Source organism: Liolophura sinensis, chromosome 1 (assembly GCF_032854445.1).
Source record: "Liolophura sinensis isolate JHLJ2023 chromosome 1, CUHK_Ljap_v2, whole genome shotgun sequence".
Taxonomy (NCBI): Eukaryota; Metazoa; Mollusca; class Polyplacophora; order Chitonida; family Chitonidae; genus Liolophura; species Liolophura sinensis.
This window is the reverse complement of record NC_088295.1, coordinates 18,528,374-18,553,341: the sequence shown is the minus strand read 5'-3', so window position 1 is coordinate 18,553,341 and position 24,968 is coordinate 18,528,374. Positions and strand designations below refer to the sequence as shown.

Genomic DNA, 24,968 nt, shown 5'->3' with positions numbered 1-24,968 from the left:
AAATGGCGTCCTGCGGTTCAAATTTACGGCTATGGAGATAGCTTATTGGCTCCTTGAAATGATTTCCAGTGTTTGATTACGGCTTTAAGTGACCATGGATCTGGTAAGCAGTTAGTTTTCATGAGAGTGCATATAGGTGGGCAACAGTGCCACAACCTGTCCGTAATACTTGGCGTTGTGTTGATCAAGATAACGCTTTAGGTTCACTGTCAGTGTCTGGACTTGTCTGATTTATTTATCACCCTCTATGAATCATTTAGTTTACCTGACAGCATTATGGAATTAAAGAAATGATATCTTTGTACTTAGATATCTGAATTAAATATAGGTTGTCTACTGACTAGAGAAAGATTCTGTGATTCTTCAATTATGCTTATAGTTTCAGAATTTCCAATTTATTTATTTATTTATTTGATAGATGTTTTACGCCGTACTCAAGAATATTTCACTTATACGACGGCGGCCAGCATTATGGTGGGAGGAAACAGGGCAGAGCCCGGGGGAAACCCACGACCATCCGCAGGTTGATATAGACCGAATTTCCAATTATATTAATTTACAAAAATTACAGCAGTACATGTAGCTTGGTCAACAATTTGTCTGATAGGTCTGAGGACTGAAGCACTTTATTAGTGAAGAATAACTATCAGAACTATAACATCTATTCCTGCTGTAGAACTAAACATTACGTACAAGGATACCTCATCTCGGGGTAACAGTAGTTGCAACTGCCCCAACTGTTACTCAGATAATTTGTGACCCCATCCCTGTCATTTCACACTGGATGTTGCTATATAAAATAGAAAGAAAATATCCAAAGCTACCATATCATGCCTATTCTAATCCCTACATGCTATACCCACCACAAATGAAATCTGTCTTACTTGCTTATATGAAAATTTCATTTAAAGGGTTGTGAATATAAATTTTCCACGGTAGCCTGTTGAAGGTCCCTCAAATTTAGTTGTAGGTATCCTTTGGCATCATGCGGTAACATTCTAAATGCCTAAATGAAGGTATTAATGCTGCAAAAATCCACTAATGATATAGCACTGTCATTCTGGCATTAAATGCCATTTTGTTCTTATAAGGAGGGTTCTTGATTTCTAATAATTCTCATCTGGCATGATTGAAAGCATTGTTATGGAGATCACTGCCTCAAAAGAAGCATTCACTTCAGTAGTACAGAATTCTGAAAGTTGCATGAAAAAGATTTGGTACTCCTATTTCATATATTGTTAACTATTATGTTCTAAATATTTTAATTGAATCATTACTACTTTCATGAAAATTTTTTATTAAAATGCCTGACCTTACTTTTGACTTTTCAGAAAAGATCTGGAAGTAAAAAGCAAAGTGAGTATGTAATTTGCCTGTGGATGTGAATTGTTCCACAATATAATTGCCCTTGACTGTCAGTTTTCAAAGTTTTCCTGTTTTCTGTGTTACAGCCTAATTGCCATCATGTTTAGCCCTTCTCATACTGATATCTGTTCACTGATGTTAACATTTAAAATTCCTTCATGCGTGTACATGCGTGGAAAGAAGAGTTGTCAACTTTACTTTCTCTGGCCGTACGTGGGAAGGTCTGACAGCAACCTGCGGTTTGCTTGGATGGCCTGGTTTCCTCCCCCGTAATGCTGGCGGCCGTCGTATAAGTGATATATTCTTGAGTATGGCGTAAAACACCAATCAAATAAATCAATTTTACTCCCTTAATGCTTAAAATGATTACATGGTAAATATATATTTGCTGTTTACATGGAAAAATCTTCACCCTATGTCTGTTTAAAAACCCCTGTACTGCTTGCAATAAAATGTTGTTTTATGTGTTTTAGATCAGAAGGCTATAGATGATGTATTAGGTGACTTGCTAGATGATGACCTAGGTGAGTTCAGTTGACTGATAAAGGTGTACATTCTGTCATGTTGGTGAACACTGAAAGGTAATTTGACAACTTAAATGTAGAAATAAATTTGAACAGTTTTTGATATGGATTCTGTTTTGAATTGCACCTCTTTTGAATTCTGCATGTAGCATTTCTGCCAAGTGTTAAATACATTTTATACATGTATGTTGATCCTTCAAGCTTTATATATAGCTGGTAATCTGTGCTTCAGTGAATAATGCATGTGCATCTTAGACTGTCAATAAAAAGAATGGTATATTCCTTTTTGCAGACTTTGGAACACCAAAGCAGGTATGATTGAAATTCTATTTATCTAAATGAATACATTAATCAGTTAACATGAAGGTGTGAGTGATTCCATAACAATTTATATATGTGTTTAAACATGAATAATTTCCATTTTTATCTCGCCTGTACGAAGTAAGGAGAGTGTTTGTGTCAGGTCAAGCTTTTTTTTTTAACTCCTGTATAATGGACTTTCATACATGGATTGAAGATTAAACTTCTTTTGAACTCCAGTATTATGGGCTCTCATACATGGGTTGATGGTTAAGGGTTTTTTTTAGCTGCCTAATCATGCTAATTTAAGGTGTAGTGTGTAAATGTATATACTTGGATGGAAGGTGAAGCTTTTTTGTATTGAGCTCTCATACGTGAATGTCTATTTATTTATTTATTTATTTGATTGGTGTCTTACGCCGTACTCAAGAGTATTTCACTTACACGCTGACAGCCAGCATTATGGTGGGATGCAACTGGGCAGATCCCGGGGGAAGCCCACGACCATCCGCAGGCGTGTGTAAGGTGTGTAAATGTACATAATCGGATGGCAGGCTAAGGTTTTTCTTACCTCCTGTATAATGGGATCTCATACAACAGTTATGTATTTTTTTTTTTAATGTTTGGTTTGCTCTCATGTTTAAGGAATCATAAATGCTGTGTACATCTACACAGGTCCTACCTGGTGGAAGGTTGAACTTTTTTTATAGGTTTTTTTATAAGGCTTTGTGAATGTTATTTTAGTCATTTGGACATTTGGACATAAACACATCTTCTCTCAAAAGTGTCTATGTTGGTGTGCAGTTTATTCTACACAGAGTCTGTGTGACTTTTCGATATACTGTAACTGATCAACCTTGTTGCATGTTTGCAAGGTGTTTATTCAAACATACTCTAAAGACATTATTCTGTGGTGACTGATAAAATTATACTTTTTGTGAAGCCCTGAATCTGACCAATCCAACCAACGTTGTTTTATTTCAAAAATCAAATTAATAATGTGCAAAAATTGCACTGAAAGTTGCTCTTTCATATATGAAAAGGTTTAGGAATTTGGGTATGTGGGCTAAATTTATCTATTTCTTGTAATCAGGAAAACTTTCATTTTTGTGCACATGCCTACCTACATGTAGGAGAACAAGAAGGGTATTAATAGCCAGGTTCCTCTGGCGATTTTAGCAGATTTGTTATCATTTCTCTGTTTTATGAACTAAATCTCTTCTCCTGTAAACACTTATCTTCAAGCCTTTCATGTAGGGCTACAGTTTCTTATGCAAGCAACCATCTAGAGAAGTTTAATGTCTTTCCCCAGATTTATGGAGTGTCAGAGTTTTCCCAATTTTTGGACTTCATTTTCTCTGGTATATACATTATCTGCAGAAGGCTTTCCACATCTACATTAGGACCAGGAGCCTATGACCTTTATGGCACTGGCCGACGCATGTGCCTTCCTGGAATGCCACATAATTTTTAAAGCAACTCCATGGAAAGTGATTGTTGGCAGCTGAGTACTCGCCCAGCAAATCATTGGGATGTAGTGGTCACCCTTGGTACATGGATAGCCAATTGTGGGTAGTGATTTGCATATCAAAGACCATTCCAGTGAGGACTTGTTTACTACCATAGCTCAACATTTGCTCAGCCATTCACAGGGTTGCACTGTATTGCCAAATGCAGTTTGTGTTTTGCATATCAAAGACCACTACATACAATGCCTTTTACCACCGCAGTGATTTACAAAATACAAAGTCACTGCTCTGCAGTCTTTATACATATGATAAAGTCATATTTGTGACAGTGTAATTGTGATTGTGTTCTTTATTGTTGATTTAATGGCAAGATCTTAGCACTATGTATGAGAGAATAATCTCTATGTATGACAGTGTCATTGTACTTTAGTTTGGTTTAGAGGTCAGCATTTGAGCTCAATCAGCCATGTTACCAGTGTTCTCTGAATGCCTTGTTCTCTTGTCTCATAAATACCTCAACTAGTGGAGTCAAATTGATATTTACTGTGAGCATTTTCTTATCAGGGTCATACTTTGCTTCGTAGAAATGTCCTCTCAATATATCATCATTTTGTCATATCTTTTCAGAGAGAATCTTCAAGACTAAAACCAAAAGCTAGGTAAATTTTATTTCTGTTCATTCTGTGCAACATATATTGGAATGTTTTGAAGTGTTTGTAGAAAAACATTGAAGTTAAAAGAATTCTTAAAGGATTAGTGGGTCTGCCAGCAACCTGCAATGGCCAAAATTGTATACGTGAAATATTCTTATAAAACACCAATCAGAAAAAATAAATTAATAAGATTAAGTGTCCAGATTCATCATTTATTCATAATTAGCTACCCCTGGGTACAGTTGTTAAATTAAGTGCCAAAATATATATCGAAAAAGGATGGAATAATCTGAGTAATATGGAACTTAAAATCATAAGATAATGAGGCTGGTTTTATGCATTTTTTTCCACCAACACTTGGTAGTCTCCACAGAATTACGTCATACCGGTCCAACCTTTTTGAGCTGTCAGAGCTTTGTCATTTACTTCAGTGTTGAAAACAGGTACAAAAGTGACAACAAGCATATCAAATTTCTCCACAAAATGGTTTGCTATTCTACATACGGTTGTAAAAACAGGTCGTCGAAAAACCCTGGAATTAGTTTCTTCAAGTTTCCAGACGATTTGGGCGTCAGGAAGGGTGGATTTACAGCACAAGATGGCAGGATTGTGGACCAACCAAAAACAGCCATACCCGCGCTCTCGCCATTTTACAGCTGAAAGCTACGAGAGGAATACAGCTGAATTCTTAAGATTTTCACAACAGCTCCTGCACACAGTGGTTATAAAATACTATTGACTGAACTGAAAACTGATTGATAGCAAATCTCTGTTCACTAATGCCGACGTCCACACTGTACATGTACATGTATTTATTTTGTACACGGCCTTAGGCCCCTATATGGATAGGTTGTTTGGAATGCAAACAATAACATGTACCAGTAGTTGTCATCACACATTGGCATGAATTTAGAACCCCTTGAGGAGTAGAGTTATATTTATAGTGAAGCAAATAGAAAGAAAGAATAGTAAATAAATATTAAATCTTAAGATAAGACACCTATAGTGTAACACAGGATGAAGCTATAACTTACCAGTCCGCATTGTCATTGTGGTTGGAAACTCCTGGACGAAGATCAAATTCAAGGTCAGAAAACTTGGAATCTGAAGTCTGGCAAGATATGTCCGTGTCATAAATCAGAACATCAACTTCTTCAAAGGCATTATACTTGCTTCTGTGTAGCTAGGATCCATCTCAAAATTTGACATCGTTTTGATATGAATTCCCAGGTTATACAGGCCAGCTAAGCTTGGGTAGGCCATCTATGTCATCACCCTCTGAGCCGTACCAGGCCGCAAGCAGGAGACCACATAGGCCAGTAAATCTGTTGTTTTTCGTGGATTTAAAGCCATTATAGAATTTCTCAGAAGCCCTCTAGGTAACATACTGTTTAAACAGGTTATAATCTTTATAATTTGGACCAGGAGTTAAATCTGGACACTATTCTTTCGATATTGTTTAAGACATTTAACTGCATATTGTTTATATGATATTTGTTTATATTGTTTTTAATATTCTGATGGACATTGCAGTGCAGCCGATGATGACTTCTATAGTAACTTGGCATCTGTGGCCGGCCAACCAGATGAGTCCGATATCTCTGAGGCTGATGTCAGTCAAGTGGCTAAAACTCTAGCTGTGAGTGGACCGTAGGGTTACTCCCCTTCAGTGTGCTCTCTAATTCATGTTTAAATCATACACAAGCGTTATTTTATTGATAGAAATAATCTTGTTTTTTGCTGGGTTTTTTTTTTTAGAAAAATATTATGAATTTGATATTGTAAGACAGTACATGTATAAAGATACGCCATGTAAATGCTGTGTCCATCTTGTATATGCTCTTGTGAGTATGCCACTATATTGGTACGATATGACTGAAACATTGCTGATGTGGCGTTAAGCTCTAATTCAGTCAGAGGTGTTGTCAATATTCCAGTACCTCCACTGTGTTTGGGTACTTTAGGCACAAAATGTACATAAAAAAACTTCCCTAATTTCCACCAGGACCTGGATGACTTGGATGCAGATTTGTTTGGTGGGAAATACAACAAGAAGAAATCTGGTTCTGGGACTGGCACCCCCAGACAGAGGACTCCACGTACCCCCAGGGCTGTATCTCCGCCCCAAAAGGGAGGATTAGTCCGCAGCTCTACCCCAACCAGCCCACCAGGTAGTGCTTCAGGCAGCAGACCCTCGGCCAGGGTTCAGTCTCCTCCCCAGCAAGCCGCCAAACCTTCTACAGCACCAGGTAGCATTACAGGTAAGTTTATTAAATCTCATCTGCTTACCTGATAGTTTACAGAGCTCTCCTGCAATATTAATTTACATTTTCTACATCCAAAGACAATTAAATGTGGATATGTACATACATGTAGTTTACTGTTACAAATGTTCCTTTTGTAACACAGATGTTCAGATGTTCCTTTTGTAACACCATATGATGACCCCTTCTGTTTCATAGTAGTATTCTTCAATTTTTTCTGATCTGTTTAGGTTTATCACGAGATTCAGAGAAGTTAAAACCTGGTGATACCAAACAGGAGAGACCAAGAACTGTGCCTAAAGCCAAGCCAAAATATATCTATGGAGGTATGTCAATGTATCTAAGTCCAAATTTATACGTATGTGTACACCTTCTGATCTGACCAATGACAGATTAAGACAGACCGATTGTAGTATACATGCAGCTCATGTTTTTGTGACTTGTGATGAGGATGACCCCTCGGCAGAACTGTTGTCTGATGTAATATTGCCATGTTTTTGTGACTTGTCAGATTTTGATGAGGATGACACCTTGGCAGGACTGTTGCCAGATGTAATATGGTCACGTTTTTGTGACACTGTCCGACTTTGATGAGGATGACCCCTTAGCAGGACTGTTGTCTGATGTAATATATCCACGTTTTTGTGACTTGTCAGACTTCTATGTGGATGACACCTTGGCAGGACTGTTGCCAGATGTAATATAGCCCTGTTTTTGTGACTTGTCAGACTTTGATGAGGATGACCCCAATGGCAGGACTGTTGTCTGGTATAATATATCCATGTTTTTGTGACTTGTCAGACTTTGATGAGGATGACCCCTTAGCAGGACTGTTGTCTAGTATAATATATCCATGTTTTTGTGACTTGTCAGACTTTTGATGAGGATGACCCCTTAGCAGGACTGTTGTCTGATGTAATATAGCCCTGTTTTTGTGACTTGTCAGACTTTGATGAGGATGACCCTTGGCAGGACTGTTGTCTGATGTAATATAGCCCTGTTTTTGTGACTTGTCAGACTTTGATGAGGATGACCCCTTGGCAGGACTGTTGTCTGGTATAATATATCCATGTTTTTGTGACTTGTCAGGCTTTGCTGAGGATGACCCCTTGGCAGGACTGTTGTCTGGTATAATATATCCATGTTTTTGTGACTTGTCAAACTTTTGATGAGGATGACCCCTTAGCAGGACTGTTGTCTGATGTAATATAGCCCTGTTTTTGTGACTTGTCAGACTTTGATGAGGATGACCCCAATGGCAGGACTGTTGTCTGGTATAATATATCCATGTTTTTGTGACTTGTCAGACTTTGATGAGGATGACCCCTTAGCAGGACTGTTGTCTGATGAAGATGATGATTTGGATGAAGCTAAGACCACAGCTGCAGAGGAGAATAAAAAGTCTTCTTCCCAACCAACTGTTTCTTCTCCCAGGGAGTCAGGAGAAACACCCCAGGGTGTGCAAGACCGAGAGCCCTGTAAGTTCACCAAAGTTCCTCTCGTCAATCAATCTAGCAACCAGAACCAGGAAGACTTTATTCTTTGCCTATGTTCTTCTACAGACTATTGTAAGACAAGGATGGTATATATTTGCCTTTTCCACAAGTTTCACAGAGCTTTTGTCATATAGAAGATGTGGGACTGTGATAAACAAAAATTCACTTGTTGAAATGATTTAGCATTTACGTACACAACATTGTTCATGTCTCATGTCAGAAGAAATATTTTTTGGCGGTTAGCGTTGTAAACTCTGATCAGACTGCTGCCAAGGAATCTGGTATTTACACTCACTGTTTTCTGTATCAGTGTCTCCAAGGCGACGGCGGTTGATGGAACGTCCCCCAACTAGGAGCGGGGACAATACGGATTCTAATGACACTGTCAAAGAGAAACTGTTCGAACCAGCTACAGAGTCTGCGCCTTCAGCTAAAAAAGTGGAAACTAACAAAGGTGAGTAGTGATAGCTGTCGCATAAACATTAAGACACAAAACACCACATTTTATGATGACGGCAACGCCCGACATTTTTTTGTATTTTTTATATCTTGCAGATAAAGGGAAATATGTTTTCATGTTCCAATGACTGAATATGGATGTATTAATGATACAACACGTTTGAAACGTTTCATAGTTTGCTTTACATTATACCAAGTGTAATGAGTATAGTGTTTCATTGTAAAGATAAATACAAACTGTAACTAAACTTACAGTTTACGTAGGTAATGAAGAATAGAAAGTATGTTGAATTTCTGCTGTATGTCCTTCACATGCATGTAGATGTAGATATTAGACTTAAAAATTTATTTTAATTTATTTATTAGAAGCCATAAATTTGTGATTCTTTACACATAGAATCAGTCAGTCTTGACCTTTTTCACAGGTAAAGCTGCGAAGAAGAAAGATGATGTAATATTCAGCGACACAGAGGATGACCTTCTGACAGGACTGGATGATGAGCCTCCCTCGAAACCCAAACCTTCCTCCTTGAGTTCTGACCATGAGAACAAACCTGCTAAATCCATCCTGGACTCCCTGCTGGGGAACGATAACGTCTCCAAACATCTGGAGAGACCTCAGTCAGGCAGTCAGCGGGAATTTGTCCTGGATAAAAAATACCAGAAACCAGCTCAAGGTAGCTACCTGTTCGGATTGTAATTATTTAACGGATGTCATACTTCAGTGATGAACTGCACCTTGCTGATGAAAAGTGGATTAGAACACGTAATGTTGTTGATCAAGGCTATAAACATTCAAAACGTAACCTGTAGGACCTCTCAGCCAGTGAAAGACTGTCCGATATTTTAAATTGATGAACTTACAGTATGTGTGTGAATCATGTTACATCAAGGACCAATGGTTTGAAGCTGTTCAGGTTTTATTGAACTCCTCATTAGTATGTTTAAGCTGGGGAAAAGCTGTAACATATAATTGGACAATATGTTACCCTATTTTTTGTAATTTTTAGGATAGATATTAGCAATGTTGAAAGCAAAGAATTACGTGTCTTTCCCAGTTATTTTTTTTTTTTTTGGAAAAGTAAATATATAAATATGTTGTTGATTAGATGGACTAACCATATGAAAACAAAAAGAAAAGAAAATTTCTGCTACATTTACATGTATATTGGCTAAAAGGAGCAGACCAGGTGTCCCAAAAATTAGGAGCAAATTATTATTGTTGAACCTGCTTGCTGTGTATATGTCTTCCACTGTACTCTGTTCACATAATGTCACTAGAATTAAAACCTCACTAAGTTTGCCTTATATCTTCAGGGTATGGGCCTTAAGACTGAATCAACTTCCATGTTTGTGTGTCTGTTTGTTCGTTTGTCAGTAATTTGACATATTAGGAGACTGTAAACTTGTATGTCATATCTCCTGTGCTGACAGGCCAGATTTTATTAATTTTGGTTTGAAACTGAATAATTGTGGACTTACTTATGAACTGATTAGGCCTACCTTTTTATGAAGTGTGTTCATTTTCTGGAGATCTGGTCATCTTGTGGTGTATTTTGGACTCATTTGTGAATCATTATCATTGGAAGTTTATTGTTACTGTAAATCTTCAACCTTTTCATCCACGAAAGCACTGTTTTCAGTGGAATTTAAGCACGCAATTATTATGAAAGTGATGCTAAAATTTGTTGGTTTATACCATTAAGGAAGGAAGCTTCATAAATCTGTCCAAATTATTTCTCTACACCCCATAGTTTTCAGGATGTTCCCAAATATTGGTTGCTGAGGGAGTTGAAAAGGTTGAAGACTTAGGGTATATATCAGTATTTTTAGATAGTTTCTTTGCAGATACTTGCTATTTTGCATACAACTATATATCTTTCAATTCTGAAACCTGTCTTCTAGTATTTGTTTGACTTTGTTTTCAGAGAAGGAAGATGACTTATTCTTTGGTAGCTACATGCCATCTATGGGAGGATCAACAGGAGGGTCCCGTCCAGGCTCACGCAGATCTGTCAGGTCAGTCACATTCACATATTTTCTCCAACTCATTCTTGTTAGGAGCAGCTGATATCTACGCTGATATCTATGTATATCTACACATTAAAATAGTTTGTAAGATTGTTATCAGATGTTAGATGCGCACCTAAATCTGTCAGATTGCTCAATCCTGTTTGTGGCTGACTGAAATTTGATTTCTGCTGTGGCCATGCATTAACATTGCTTGTTCAGAAATATTCTTCACAGTCTTACCATGTGTTCAGTATTCAAATTGAATAAATCTGATGTCTTAGTCTGAGAATTAGACATGGAATAAAATCACATTTATTACCCATTGTTTTACCATGTTGTGTTAAAAATAAACATTGCTTTACAAAGGCACTGCCTTTATCCATTAGTATTAAGCTGACGATCACATGTGAAAATACATGTCTTAAGTTGATAACATTTTTGGAACACTTCAGCTGTGCAAAATATGCATGATTTGAATGTGAATTGATTTCAGATTTGAAGAAACAGATGACCCTTTCAACAAGCCACCATCCAGAGCAGGGAGTACCAATACAGGTGGTAAGAAAGTTGATCAGTCTTCCAGCTCTGGTTTGGACTGGCTAGAACTGGCTAGTAACAAAGAGAAAACCAAACCGGATGAGAATATCAGCAAGACCACTCAGGCCAGGAAAGCCTCAGTCAGTGAATCTGATTGGTTGGGCTTAAAGGAGACTGGCCAAGATGATGATTATGATTGGCTGAATCCACAGCCAGTCAAATCTCAGGGAAGAAAAGAACAAAAGTCCTCACCTGTTTTTATCGCAGAGGAGAAGAAGCCTGAAATTTCATTGCAAACTCAACCAAGAACATCTGTAAGTGATCAAGAGAGTGTGCTTTAGTGCAACTTCAACTCTGAAAGCTTAAATTTAAACTAAACAGTTGTAGAAAGACAAAAGTTTTGTTTGTATTTATCGGATTTTATGATAACAAAGAGTGGTACATACAGCCACTGAATGAAGTACAATTTTGTTTAGACTCCAGCCTCTAGGAATTTGTATGAGGACGATTCCTACGCCTTCCTACATGATGACACAAGCAAGCGTGCCAAACAGACTCCCAAAATATCTAAACAGGATAACGAAGACTGGTTAGGCGTAAGCCTCAAGGATGACATTACCAAATCCTCGATTGTCACAGCTGATCACCAGGGCAATGATGTTGTGGAGATGAAGCTGGGAATGACTCCGAATAAGACATCCAGGTGAGGCACATTTCTCTTTGTGTCCTTGCTTCTTAAAGCATTGAAACTTTTTTGTATATGTATCAATGAACTCAGAATTGAACATATGGCTTGTTGTTATCAATATAAATTTTTTGACCCGTCTGAATAAATAGATATATTTTGATATTGTACAAATGTATGCTATACACAAAATAAGCATCACATGCAACTGTAAGTTGTGTGTGTCACGCGTGTCATCTTTTACTGCACAAACATGTTTTGTGTATGATCACTTGGTTGTGGAAATTAAACTCCTGATGATTGTTCAACTGTAGGTTAGATACAAGGCCACTAATCAGATTCATTCATCCATTACATTCCGTGAGTGTGGAATAATTTGTCTATCGAGCACTGGGTATGGGCGTATTAACTTGACCTACACTCCAACCACCACCCCCTCAACCCCCCACCACCCCGTCTCTCATGTTGGACAATTTTGTCTTCCTTCCCCCAGCTCTACTGTGGACTCACTTGGCTTTGGGGCTTCCATTGGTGTTGTGAGACAGAGACGACTAGATAAGATCTCAGAGGATCTCTTCTCTACCCCAGACACCCCAACTCTGTAAGATTTACATGTGTACCTCAGGCCAGTGCCTCTCTGGGTGCTCATATATTTGACTTACCAGGCGTTACATACCTACACATTAGTTTGTAAATCATTAAACAATGTGATGACAACTACAATGTATTTCACAGAACTAATTTTTTAAAGGTTTCTGTTCTCTGGTGATGACAAGTGAAGAAGTACATGTACTTACGGAATAAAACTATTGGTTTTGTGTTGTTAACCTGTCGCAGTGTGCTCAAACCTCTTACAACTAACTTCCATTCCGTGTTCACCTCCCTGGATACTAATAATACATTAACTTCATTCCATTCAGCATATTATCACAATGTCACGTTTCTGATTATTTGACTCTTACCATTACGAGCACCACAACATGTAGTTTCTTCATCGTGCACACTCTTATCTCACCTTATCTGTAGCTGAGTGTGTTCAGATATTTGTGTAGCTTACAACATGCTAATGGTCAATTTTTATTGGCATACTTGATAGGCACATTCTTATGATTTCAGTTCAACAAATCTTTTCAAACAAGAGGAGACACCAGTGAGGAGTAAGTCACTTTCTTTACATAATTTATTTTTTCAATTTTTTTCTTCTTAAAATGTGTGGACTGTGTTAAGTCCCTGATTAAGTCATATAACACCTCTATATTATGTCCTTTTTACCTTCGAGGGTGTCACTGCAACATGGCTGAAATATTAGAGATGTGGCATTAAGCCATAGTCAATCAGTGGTGGATTTCCTCGGGCTCTTCCCATTTTCCTTCCACCACAATTTTGGCCACTGTCGTATAAGTGAAATATCCTTGAATACGACATAAAACTCCAATCAGATCAATAATTAGATCAATAGTGAATTATGGACAGAATTTAAAATGCATAATCCGGAATTAGTTATAATTTGTGTATTTCCTCTGATGAAATGATTTAGCTACTAAACTGCTAATTAAATAAACAGAAATCTTGGTCTTTTAAAATGTTAGCCTCATTTCTGGACACATTGTATTGTTTGTTCTGTAGGCAGAGACCCTCATAATTCTTCGGCTGTTTCTACGTCTGCAAGAGTGGAGCAGTTATTGGGTGAGCCCAAGCTCACCCCACAGCCAGTTATCCCTCCTGGACTGCCCTTGGGTGGAGACAGACAACATGTTCTCCAGCATCAGATACAGCAGGCCCAGGATCAGCTGCGTCTGCAGATGGTGAGGGGTGAAGCTGTTCAGTGTCTTGGTGAACTAAAATGGGAGATCATTGTAGTCTCTTTCTTGTCAAGGTGCTGTTCAGTGTCAGATTGGAATTCAACTCCTGGCTTGTCCCACGTTTTTTTTCTTTTCTATTTACTACCAGAGAATATGGGAACTTGTAACAAATAAAACTTCTACAAACAGATGGTGTATTCTTACAGATTGAAATTTATGTATAAAGATGCATGAGAATGGGCCCAGTTCCTGTCTCTTTTCACTGTGTTAATTATTTGTACTTACAGAAATGAGATTATTATCTGTATTCATATGTATAGACTACAATAGAAATTGAATTTCGGTATATCTTCTTGTTTAGGAGGAGCAAATGAAACTGAAACAACAGCAGGAGCAGCTAGCATTACAACAACAGCAGAGCCAGCTGGAAGGGATGATATCTCAGTTACAACAACAGTACCAGGCTAATGAAATGGCAAAGGTGTTGAGATCAGTTATATCTACCTATTCTTAAATGTATGTACAAGTTGGAATTCAAGGACTGTAATACTTTAGAACATTAATAGAAACAGAAAAACATTGACAATCTTCACTTTGTTTGTGGAGCTGTGGCATTGTATTTACTAAATGTATTTAAATGCAACATGCACTTTGTGTTTCACAGAGCAGCTTGTCAAGCTTCCAGGGCCTGGCTGTCCCTTCTCATGGCCTTCTGTCATCAGCTGCTCACAAGTCCATCAGATTAGACCCACTCTACGCCAGCATGGATAATGAGACTAAGGTAAATTTACTGTCAGTTTGATTAGCATAATCAGGAAATAGCCTGAGGTTGACAAATACAGGATCAGATTTTGGACTAGCAGTGAGTGTTGTATCATCAAAGCTAAGTGCAGGAAGAAGGCAGAGGATCGTTTAAAGATCTGATCTAAGCTTCAGGTCAATATACTTCACTGGGAATGTTTCATTTTACTCTTACAACTAACAGACACGTCAGATTACCTAAATTAAATATAGGTGGAGGTAAAAGGGTTCCAAAAATGCAGTGCGCATTGTGATAATGATGTCATCATATGTGGTTATCACATAACGTTCATTATTTTAGGAAGATGTTTTCTTGTAGCAATTTATTTTGGTCTACATTCTAATTTGGTCGGCATGGTGTGATTTTCAAATTTAGTGTATTGGCAGAATCAAAGTGACATTCACATTCACAAGAAGTGCATATAGTTGGGCGAACAAAATAGTGGTAGTAAAGTTTGTATGTAAACATGTGGTTGTGCAGGTGAGAAAGCTGGAGATAGAGCTGGAATGCCTGCAGTCTCGTTGTGACGTCAACCACAGACGCTATGAGGAGGAGTTAACAGCCATGGAAATGTCCTACAAGTATGTAAAGTGTCCAAGAAATGTCTTACAAGTATGTTAAGTGTCCAAGAATTATCAAGAAATGTCCTACAAGTATGCAAAGTGTCCACGAATTGTCAAGAAATGTCCTACAAGTAAATGTACATGTATGTACTCTGTCATTGAAATTTTGTACATTTATGTACAGTGTCATGGGGAAGAAAATGAGCCACAAGTAAAATGTCTAAGAGAGTCACACAAGTATATACAGTGTCCTTTAAATGCCTTACAAATCAACATGGTTTTATAATTTCAGAAAATGTCTTACAAGTATACATCTGTGCATACATGTATATTGCTTTGGCACCCTTGTGACATTGCTGTGTCATGGTGGAAGACTGGCTTTAAATAGAGGATGCTTGATGTTAATATATAGCTGTATACTAATTCTTAATTTCATTTGTAATCTTCGCAGATGTTGCATAGTTGGATTTAATTTCTTGTTTATGTTATTTGTAGAAACCGCATCAAAGTTCTTGAGGACAGTCAGCATAAACTGGAAGAACGGTAAGGTTATGTTGCCCTTTATATATTATACTTACCACTTATCACTTATTTGTCCACAGTGAAGAACTGTGGAGCATAGAAACAAGCTCTCATTCTGTGTGTGGATTTAGTACAGTAATAAGTCAGCAGTACTCTGGAGACAGGTTTAGTTGATTGGTAACTTGACAGAGGTTATTGGTTTACTGTGGGCGCTGTGGTTTCCTTCACCCATAAAACTGACCTCTGTTGTTTATGTGAAACTTCTTGATTATGGCATTCAACAATAAAGAATAAATAAAGATTCTGTAATTCATGTAATACATGTTATGTTTCATATTATACCTTTTCAGTGCCCTCGGTGTTAATATGTGGTTGAAATAGTATGTGTATCTGCCATTTATGTGCTTTGTTAAGCCGATGCTTATAAATAACAAGATGAATGAATTTGTTCTAGGCATCTTTAAAGAGTTATGTACTACTGTCACTTACTTAGATTGGCTAGTCTGTGGAGTAAAAGGATGATCTTTGATAATGTAAGCTCTGAAAGGACAGTTATATTAAAACACTACTGACCAGCTAGTGCAAGACCTGAGGAATTCAGATAAAACTAACAGCATCACCCAATCAAACCATTACATTTCATGTGATGGAGCATCCAGCAGCCATACAAACACTATAGCATATGATTTTAGATGTATGCTTACAAATGAAAATTACATTATCGTGTTCATTCATGAATGAAGATACATGCATTTGGCTGTGTGATTGCAGGTGGAATGAGGAGAATGAGAGGTTATTGTCTAAGCACATGTCACGGCTGAAGGAGCTGGAGCAGGAGAAGGTTAATATGGAGAGGAGGATAGAGAGTGTGGAGAAGGAGAAGGCGGAGGAAGTGGAGAGAGTCAGGGAGACTCAGAGGTACACACACACATCCACAGTAGTTTTCATGTCCACTGAGGAGGGGAGTTTATTCTGTTTACAAATTTTATGGAAATGGATACGTGTGTGATAAAAGTGAAGAATTACAGTTCAGGATGTTACTGTTTTATGAGGGTTTCATCTTGTATAACGAGAAAATATGTGTAAACTTGCCATCACCAGTTTCCAAAATACAGTTAAAAATACAAGACTGTTTTCTCCTGGTGGTTTTCATCCCATTAGACTGAGCCACTAGGAATTTGCCTTGGACCCGCATTGGGGTCTGCAGCCCTTCGACCCGGGTTGTTTGGGTTACTCACTTTTTTGGTCTTACTGGGTTGACAGCTCTGAAGTTATCATGTATTTTAAAGAGAGCTATGGCCTCCATTGCAGGAAGATGATAGCAGAGCTGAAGAGAGAGTATGAAGAATCATTGGACAGACTTAGAGCTGTGAAAAAGCAGGAAATAGATAACATTGCAAATTCGCATTCTGCTGCCAAGTAAGTTCTTGAGGACTTTTAGTGCTCTGCTTTTAATTCTTCTCATTTCCAAATGCTTTGTTTTGAGTTTATTTTATTTATATGTATTATGCAGTTGTGCAATATTCCATTTGTATTCAATGCATCTCTTTGATACATGTGTGCATGGGAACTGCTGTCCTCATATGTGCTTTGCAATAGAGATATATGTTTACTAGCATGCAGCTTTTAGTTAGGAAACTGTTAAAACTAAGATATTGTAGAAATGATGTATGTCATACTTGTGGGACATTTGCCAGTGGGTTTTTTTTTTTTGTTTTGACATTAACCAGTGGCTGTGTTACATTTGTCAGCCGCTGTTTGTCATATGCCAGTGGCTGTGAGGCGCATGCAAGTAGTTGTGTGACACATGCCAGTGGCTGGTGTGACATTTGCCAGTGACTGTGACATTTACAACTTGATGTGTGATATTTACCTGTGATTGACAGATCCCTTCAGGCTGTGATGCAGCAGGTGAGTTCCAATGCAAAGGACCTGGGTGATTTACAGTACAAGATTGAGAACTGGAGTAAGATGGGACTGGATGAGAGAGAGATCTTCATACGCACCAAAGATGAACAGCTCAGCAGTAAGAAATCTACTTTAGCAGTGCAGTATTTGGGTGTAATTAACGTGTATAATTCATGATGCTCATCAAAGATTTGTATATAATATTGAAATGTTTCATTGATGGGTCACATTTTGTGGGAGAATAGAGGAATGCTCACTCAACACATCAACATAGACTTAGATTACTCCATAGCATGACACGTTCATGTGCATATCATGTCCTCAAGCACCTGTCACTTGTGCAGATACACAATTAGGTCCTGTCTTAAGCCATGTGTCTCTGAGGAAGAATTATCTTTAGTTAGACATTTAAGTTAGACATTTACCTACTTTGACTACATTGTACTAGTAAAATGGTTACATTCTTCTGGTGTGTCATACATGTAGTTACCAACAATCCAGAATCACAGGGAATTATTTGTTGTATTCAGTGTTACAAAAGAGACTTGATAAACAGCAGGAAGAGAACGGCAATGAACGTGTACGTCTTCAAGATCTCATCATGCGGTTGGAGAAACAGTTAGCTGACCAAAGCCGGACATTGGATGAGGTGTGTCTGGGTACAACATCGTCTTAGCTCTAAAATGGTTTTTGTATAATTCAGTTTGTATCTTTATCTTACTTGTTCTGTGGAACAGAATTCATATGTCTGAGCAGAAATGATCTATTTAGAGAGCTGCTATATGCCAGCTCATTCTAAAAATAGACCAAATCCAGCTTCCTTCATCAGGCCTAGGTTAAGATATCAGCTCTTAGATACATACAATCCATTTTGTTTTTACCAGACTTCTTTCAGAGGTCAAGCAATGAGGTCACTCATTCACATGCAAAAATCATGTGATTCAGACTTCAATACAAGCCAAACTTTCTATGTTGTTGCTGTTAAACTAATGAGTGCCACCATGTTTGGACTGCTTTGTGCAAATGACATTTGTTTTTGTTGATATATTGTTCACTTTTCCACATGTAATTCTACAGGTACTTTCAAGAAAGGATTCTTGTGCATTTCTAACTGTGTCAGATATTCGTATTGCAATGGCTGGTTTACTGTGTGTGAGTACTGTATTTTAATCTCATCAATGAGAGTTTTCATGATTGTGTGCCAGCTGTTAAACATACGTGGCCATGATTTTGTTTATAGGAGAAGTGGAAACTAAGACAAGAACAGAGTAAGCTGGTGTCAGCGCAGAGTTCCCTGGAGGAGGACAGACGGAGCTGGATGGAGCAGCAGGCGCGGGAGATGGCCGCACTGGACAAGGCTAAGGTAGGAGGAGATTTCAGGCTAACCAGTACTTTAGTAGTGTGAAGCTGATGACTTATGGACACTATGGGAACCTCTTTTTCATTTCACTTTTCATTTTGGTTATATGCTGATAGAACTTTGTTAAGAGGAGAAAGACCATAATAATCAACAGCTGTGGAAAGTTGGTAACATGTTGACAAGTGCTATACTGATGAGGAGCCCTGTGAATTCATGAATTCCAGTGGATAATAAGTACTTTACAGTAAGCCGATATGGTTATAAGAAGGGTTGCAAATGATTGAATATTCATGTGTGTTCTTGCTATTTTGCTGTTACCACAATGATTGACCTTAGATATGTGACAAAGAGCAGAAGGTGATTCTGTGTCTGCAATTGTTTGGTTGAGCAGGATTCACTTCTGCAAGAGCAGAAAATGATTTTATCGCAGCTTTATGAGGAACGCCGGACTATGGCTGAGGAGAGAAATCAGCTGACCGCAGCTCAGCGAGCGCAGAGAGAGAGAGAACAGCAGCACTCCATAAAATATGTCAAGGTGTGTCTCCAGTCATGTCGGCAGCTAACTATGGCATTTAGCTCCGGGCTGTAACAGATTTTACATCAAATCTTTAAAATACATCTAGTAACACAACAATGAATTCTTGTTAGGGAGACAACCCTACTGCTGTTTGTAAACAAAAATAATTATTTGGTATAGCATTTAGCTGATGTTAGAATAAATAAATAAGTTAAATAAAGTGACTACTGTGTGAGTGACCATTTCTTCCTAATTGACTATATTTTGATGATTGACAGGCTGATGCTGAGTATGAGGTGACCATGAAGTCAGTGAGTGAGGAGCGCGCGCGTTCTGAGGCTCGTCAGAGGGAGCTGGCCAAGACAGAAGAGCACATCCGTGCACAGCAGGCCTCCCTGGACACTGAGAAACTGAGACTACAGCAGGAGCAGAATCGTCTGTCTGAGTTAGCACTACAGCTGAAGCAACGGTCAGCAGAGGTGGAGCGTATGGCTTCTGTAAGTGACAGTCCTCAAAACTTATTTACTGTCAGTTTCAGATAACAGGAAACTTCATTTGAAGTGTTAGACTTGTTTTGGTTCTCTCATTGTTGAAAATGTCTGTTTGAACTTCTGAGTATGTCCTCAAAGTTTTAAAGGAGGAGGTGGTTAATTTAAGGATGTATTAAGGTTTTTCATGTGCTGGGCTATTGGCTGTGGTGAAAGAGTACACACCCCTGAGTGTCAGCTCTCCTTGGATCAGTCCATGTGACATTCAGCAGAGCAGTACTAATAGGTGTACTTCTCTAAGGACTTCAACTCTGGCAGCCAAGATATTGAAGCTATTACTTGAGTATGTCAGTGTAACATAGTATAAAAGAGTTGAATTGAATATTACATGTGAAATGAATTGGTGTGGCTGATGTCACATGCAGTTTGGTTCAAACATTGTAAACATTCTTCATGTTTGATCAAAATATGAAAATGTGTTAAAAGAATAATTCTTATTTTCTCATCATTATTACAAGAGCCTTTTGACTTTGAATATGTTGAAGACCTCATGTGTATAATGTGACTTGGGTTTACATATCAATCTCTCTTTCACACCCTAAAATTTAAAACAACCTAATGATGAAAAAAAAATCATAATAATCACAATGGTAAAACTGAATGAATGTTCAGTAAAGTGAATAAATATATTTTGCTGAGTTTCACTTTGACTGTGTTGTTCCAGACTGCCCAGCAGGCCAAGCAGGACGGTACACAGGCACTGAGGGAGGCTCAGAAGCTACAGGCTGATCAGAACCACAGGGTCTCTCAGCAGCAGGCCCAGCTAACCAGCTTACGCAACAAGGAGAAGGACATTGCCGAGGTAATAACATGAAAGTCTTGAAAGTATGCTCCTCAGCCTCAAAATGGTTGTTTACCCATGAGCTTGTTGTTAAGTAGGAAGCTGAAGTATTTTGAGAAAATGGTCTTGGCTAACTTAGTTATGAACTGCATCCAGATGTCTCACTTATTGTGGTAGAAATGATACATCTAGTCTATTAAGGATTATTACAGAAAAAATGTACATTATTTGTATGAAACTATGTTTAATAGCATAGTTGTACATGTCACCAAATGTGTGGCTTCGCTTATTTAACGAGAAAGGCTCATGTTGCTAAATGCAAATATCATGACATACCTCATGCTTCACTGCCTCTCTTACCATCACCAGATTATTGAGTTCCATTTGACTAGAATTTGGTTACATTATAACAGGAGTTACACGTAGTCGTTGTGGAGCCTTGGTGACACGAAGTGGTCGTCGATGCTGATGTGGTCTATTTATAGTCTTACATTCATTGAAGACCATTTGTCTTTCCACCAATATAGTATGCATGAAGGTGTACATTACATGTGGGAAAGTGTCAGTAAGTTGCCAATAGGTTGGTGGCTTTCCCCAGGAATTCTAGGTGCCTCCAGCCACTAAACTGACTTGAGTACGTCATTATCATCAGATCTGGATATAATTTGTTATGTTTAACAGGAGCGTGTGATGCTGTCCAAAGAGAAGAAGGAAGTGGAAGATTTGCGGAGGTCTATGTTATGTGTCAACTGCAGGACCCCAGTTAGAGACATGGGCCCATCGCCCACCCATCACAGTAAGCTATAAATAATGTTTTGTATCGCTCTTAATAGTAGACCATTAAAAAAAAAAACACAGAAAAAAAGCAGCAAGATAAACAGTTTGTGTAGGTAGTGACAATATGTTGCTATCAAACTGTTCACATCTGTATAATAAGAAGTGGTATTTACCTCAATAAGATTTATCTTCTTTTTTTTTCTGTTCAGGTTTTAGCTCTCCAGCAGGTGTTCCATATTCCAGCCCTGCTCGGACCCCCTCAGGTGTGCCTGTGGTCTCTCCACTGCGGACTGACCTACTCACAGTACAGCCAGGCGTGCAGGTGTCCGCCAACGCTGTACAGGCTATCTCTGCATCCATAGAAGCCGACAAGTCTTTCCGTTTGTGGAAAACTCAAGCAGAAAAAGTGAGCTTTCAGAGTAAACACATGTTTTTATAGTGATATTCACAAGTGTAAACTATTCCTTGTTTAATAATGCTAACAGGCAAAAAGCAGACCTATTTTGACTTCTCATGTGTGATGTTTTTTTTTTTTAGTCTGTTACATCTGTTCATTTGGTGTTGTTAGTTTATGTGTATTTGAATTCCAGTGGAGTGATTCAAAATTATGTCTGAATATCCCACTAAAACACAGCAGTTTCACAAAAATCAAGTGAAAGAATTTACTTTTGTTTTCTTTATTTACAGGATAAAGAGTATCTGATGGAAGAAAGCATGTTCTTGGAGACAATCAAACAGTTCCCATATAGCAGCTCCCGTCTCACCTCCTGACACCTCTCTCTTAAACCTTCTGACACCTCACTCTTACAAACTCCCGACACCTCACTCATGCAACCTCTATACAGTCTCCTGGCACATCATACACACAGCAGCTTCCACCTCACCACCTGACACCTGACTCGTACAACCCCTATTCAGTCGCCTGTCACCTCATACATACAGTAACACAAAGACAGTCTGCATCTCAGTACAGTAGCTCATGCCTCAACTTGGCACCTCACATTATCTATACACAACAGCTCTTAGCTCACCTCTGGCACCTCTCTCACTGTCTCTGTTCAACCTTCTAAAACATAAGTATTCATGTCCCTATTCAGCCCCATCAAGCCACTAAAACACAGTAACCTACTCATGTCTAACATCCGTCCAGCATGGTTTACCTGCTTAGACCTTTCCGCTTCCCTTTACTAATGTTGATAACAAGTTCTGATTATCCGTCCACATCATTATATTAAATAACTGTGATTGTGTGGCAGTTGTGACAATGTCTATTGCAACTAGAATTGGAGTATGGTAGATTGAGTACTTGGCATTTAGTAAGAAGACATAATGACAACTGTTTAGGCCTGTTTAGTATGTTGTTGTACGGAAAGACTGAGGTCGTTGTTGTATCTCAGCATGTGATTTCCTTCATTTAAGTATGGTGAATGTCGTTGAGTTTCTTCTTTAGAAAGAGTATTTCATGCTTAACTGAGCACTCAGAACAAGGCTTTGTGGATGATAATTATAAATTTGTATAGCATCTCTGCCACTTATTCTATTATCACTTAGGAAAACTGTGAAAGTATAATTTGTGTAGATTTCACACCTGTACTGGTACCTGTGATCTTGTGCTTAGACATCTTAATTACTGTGGTATATCTGCTTTTACTGCAAGCTACCTCACATGACTAACAATAGATTTTGCAGTGTTGTGAGAACAGAAATTCAATTATAGCTGTCATGGACTTGATAAAGTTTTGAACTTGCATGTACTAAAAGTTATAATACTAAGTTTCAAAAGATATGATACCCCAAAATGTAGCTGGTCCTGAGGGTGATCCATGGTTTAATGGGAAATTAGATTATGACTGTACTGTCAACAAGCCGCTCTGTCCACTCACTTTGCACTGGGATAGCTGTCTGAACTGTAGGTTGCTGATCATGCTTTCTTGTCAAACTCTCTGGCAGCTCAGACCAGGCAGTAGTTTCAGATCAGTTAAAAGAAGTGGAAGCACATGGCATCTAGTGTAAGCTGGGATATTGTAAACATTTTCATGAAGGCTGTTTTGTTTGTCCTCCAAAGTGACAATGCCTTAAAGATTACTTAAATGCATTACTGTCGTTGAAATAGAGTTAAGCTTTTCACTCCTGTTGGGAAAAGCTGGCTGTAGGGATTTGTAAGCGCTATATGCAGAGCTCCAGGGTTGTGTGTACTGGCTAAACTGCCCTGCACATCTAATCTGTACACAGGTGCAGATGCCATATATGTAATACATTACAATCTAGTGAAAATTAGCCAAGTTCGAAATAATCTTAATGTATTCAATGTGCATAGTTCTGTGGACAGATACTTTATACCATGTACAAATATTGCCCATGTTTATTTGTACACACTTTTTGGTTGGTGATATATAAAATTTATCTTAGTCATATATTTCCTGTTTTGTTGCATATTTATTTGTTCAATTGTTTAATTGTATTTATTCTGTACTTGTCTGCTGGACATATTGCTGAGATACTTGTGACTTAATGCCAGAGTTTGTACCTGGTGAAGGGACAGTGGCTTACTCCAGTTTCCACCACCCATCTCGTATAAGTGAAAAGCATTTGAGTATGATGTAAAAAACCTGTCTAATAAATAAACAAATCTGTTATGTAAATGGATGCAGTGTGAAGAGTGTATGAGATGATCTGGCAACATTGTCCAGGCTAGCGATGGCTGAACAATTTCGTCCATTGCCTGATATAGGCTAAGCTTGGGATTGTAGCCATGATTAGTGTGATTCCTAGGTTAAATTTCATCTCTTTGGATAAAACCTTGGTCAGTACAAGCTGTATTATGAAATTATGACATCTTTGTCCGTCGTATCGTTATATAACAGCACCCCCCCCCCCCCCCCCCCATGGCAGCCAAATATCCATGGAATTGAAAAACTGCATGTTTTACAAATCTATTTTAATATGCATAGATTAGGTGACCTGGTCCATATGGAGATCCTTTGGAACGCTTGATTTACATGGTCAGGCTCTGAATGTGCAAGGAAATTTGGGTCTCATTCTTGGTTTGTTAATAGTCATATAATATACACGGTTTAGAAGCCGGTAAGCGGATGATGCAGATTGTTTGGCGACCTCTGTCGGGGGGAAAAACCAACACCGCCTTAATCCCTTTTCATTGCAAAGTTTTCAGAATTTTATTTCCAATGTAAGATGAAGAAAACAAAAGTAACATTTTTGTTTGTTTTGGGTTTATTATTGTTTTTTGTGTTTTTTTTTGCATAATAGCAGAACGTGTCAAACGTTATAGGCAGAGCGTAACCTGATAATTAGCTCTTAGATCGGTTGGCCATGTTCCCAGCTTAGCTTCCACATTATTTCTGTAAGATAAATTGGGAGGAATGAAACAGATCTTAGATATACATGATAATTTCGCAAATGCAATAGTCCGTGACATCCTTTTTTTTTTTTTATTTGATTAATGTTTTAGGCCGTACTCAAGAATATTTAACTTATACGACGACGGTGACATCCTTATATAATGGTGGATACAGTATGTCAGTTACATGTACATCAGTCGATCTTGGTCATGTGAAAAAATGCGTATGTCTTCAACTAGAGGTTAGTGAAGCCAAGCTCAGCAA

The 24,968-nt window shown here is 38.2% G+C and overlaps 1 protein-coding gene across 1 annotated transcript; it reads left to right on the top strand.

Annotated features, from left to right (window-relative positions):
- The first annotated feature begins 16 nt into the window (after positions 1-16).
- LOC135472432 (fas-binding factor 1 homolog) lies at positions 17-23,908 on the top strand. Its single transcript, XM_064751934.1, has 32 exons — positions 17-103; positions 1,332-1,356; positions 1,839-1,889; positions 2,182-2,201; positions 4,286-4,317; positions 5,845-5,950; positions 6,317-6,572; positions 6,806-6,901; positions 7,883-8,053; positions 8,382-8,525; positions 8,956-9,207; positions 10,459-10,549; positions 11,037-11,394; positions 11,557-11,783; positions 12,259-12,366; positions 12,882-12,922; positions 13,392-13,570; positions 13,929-14,048; positions 14,232-14,348; positions 14,850-14,950; positions 15,428-15,475; positions 16,226-16,372; positions 16,766-16,873; positions 17,341-17,480; positions 17,893-18,011; positions 18,603-18,725; positions 19,114-19,257; positions 19,518-19,736; positions 20,452-20,589; positions 21,250-21,364; positions 21,555-21,751; positions 22,033-23,908. Exons 1-32 carry the CDS (start codon positions 95-97, stop codon positions 22,114-22,116), a joined length of 4,086 nt encoding a protein of 1,361 aa, XP_064608004.1. The 5' UTR covers positions 17-94; the 3' UTR covers positions 22,117-23,908.
- The last annotated feature ends 1,060 nt before the right edge of the window (positions 23,909-24,968 follow it).

Bases quoted from the DNA above. Each gene is read 5' to 3' on its own strand.
- LOC135472432 (XM_064751934.1), top strand. The intron at 14,951-15,427 runs GTATGTAAAGTG...TGTTATTTGTAG, and splicing joins GCCATGGAAATGTCCTACAA to AAACCGCATCAAAGTTCTTG. The intron at 16,373-16,765 runs GTACACACACAC...CCTCCATTGCAG, and splicing joins AGAGTCAGGGAGACTCAGAG to GAAGATGATAGCAGAGCTGA.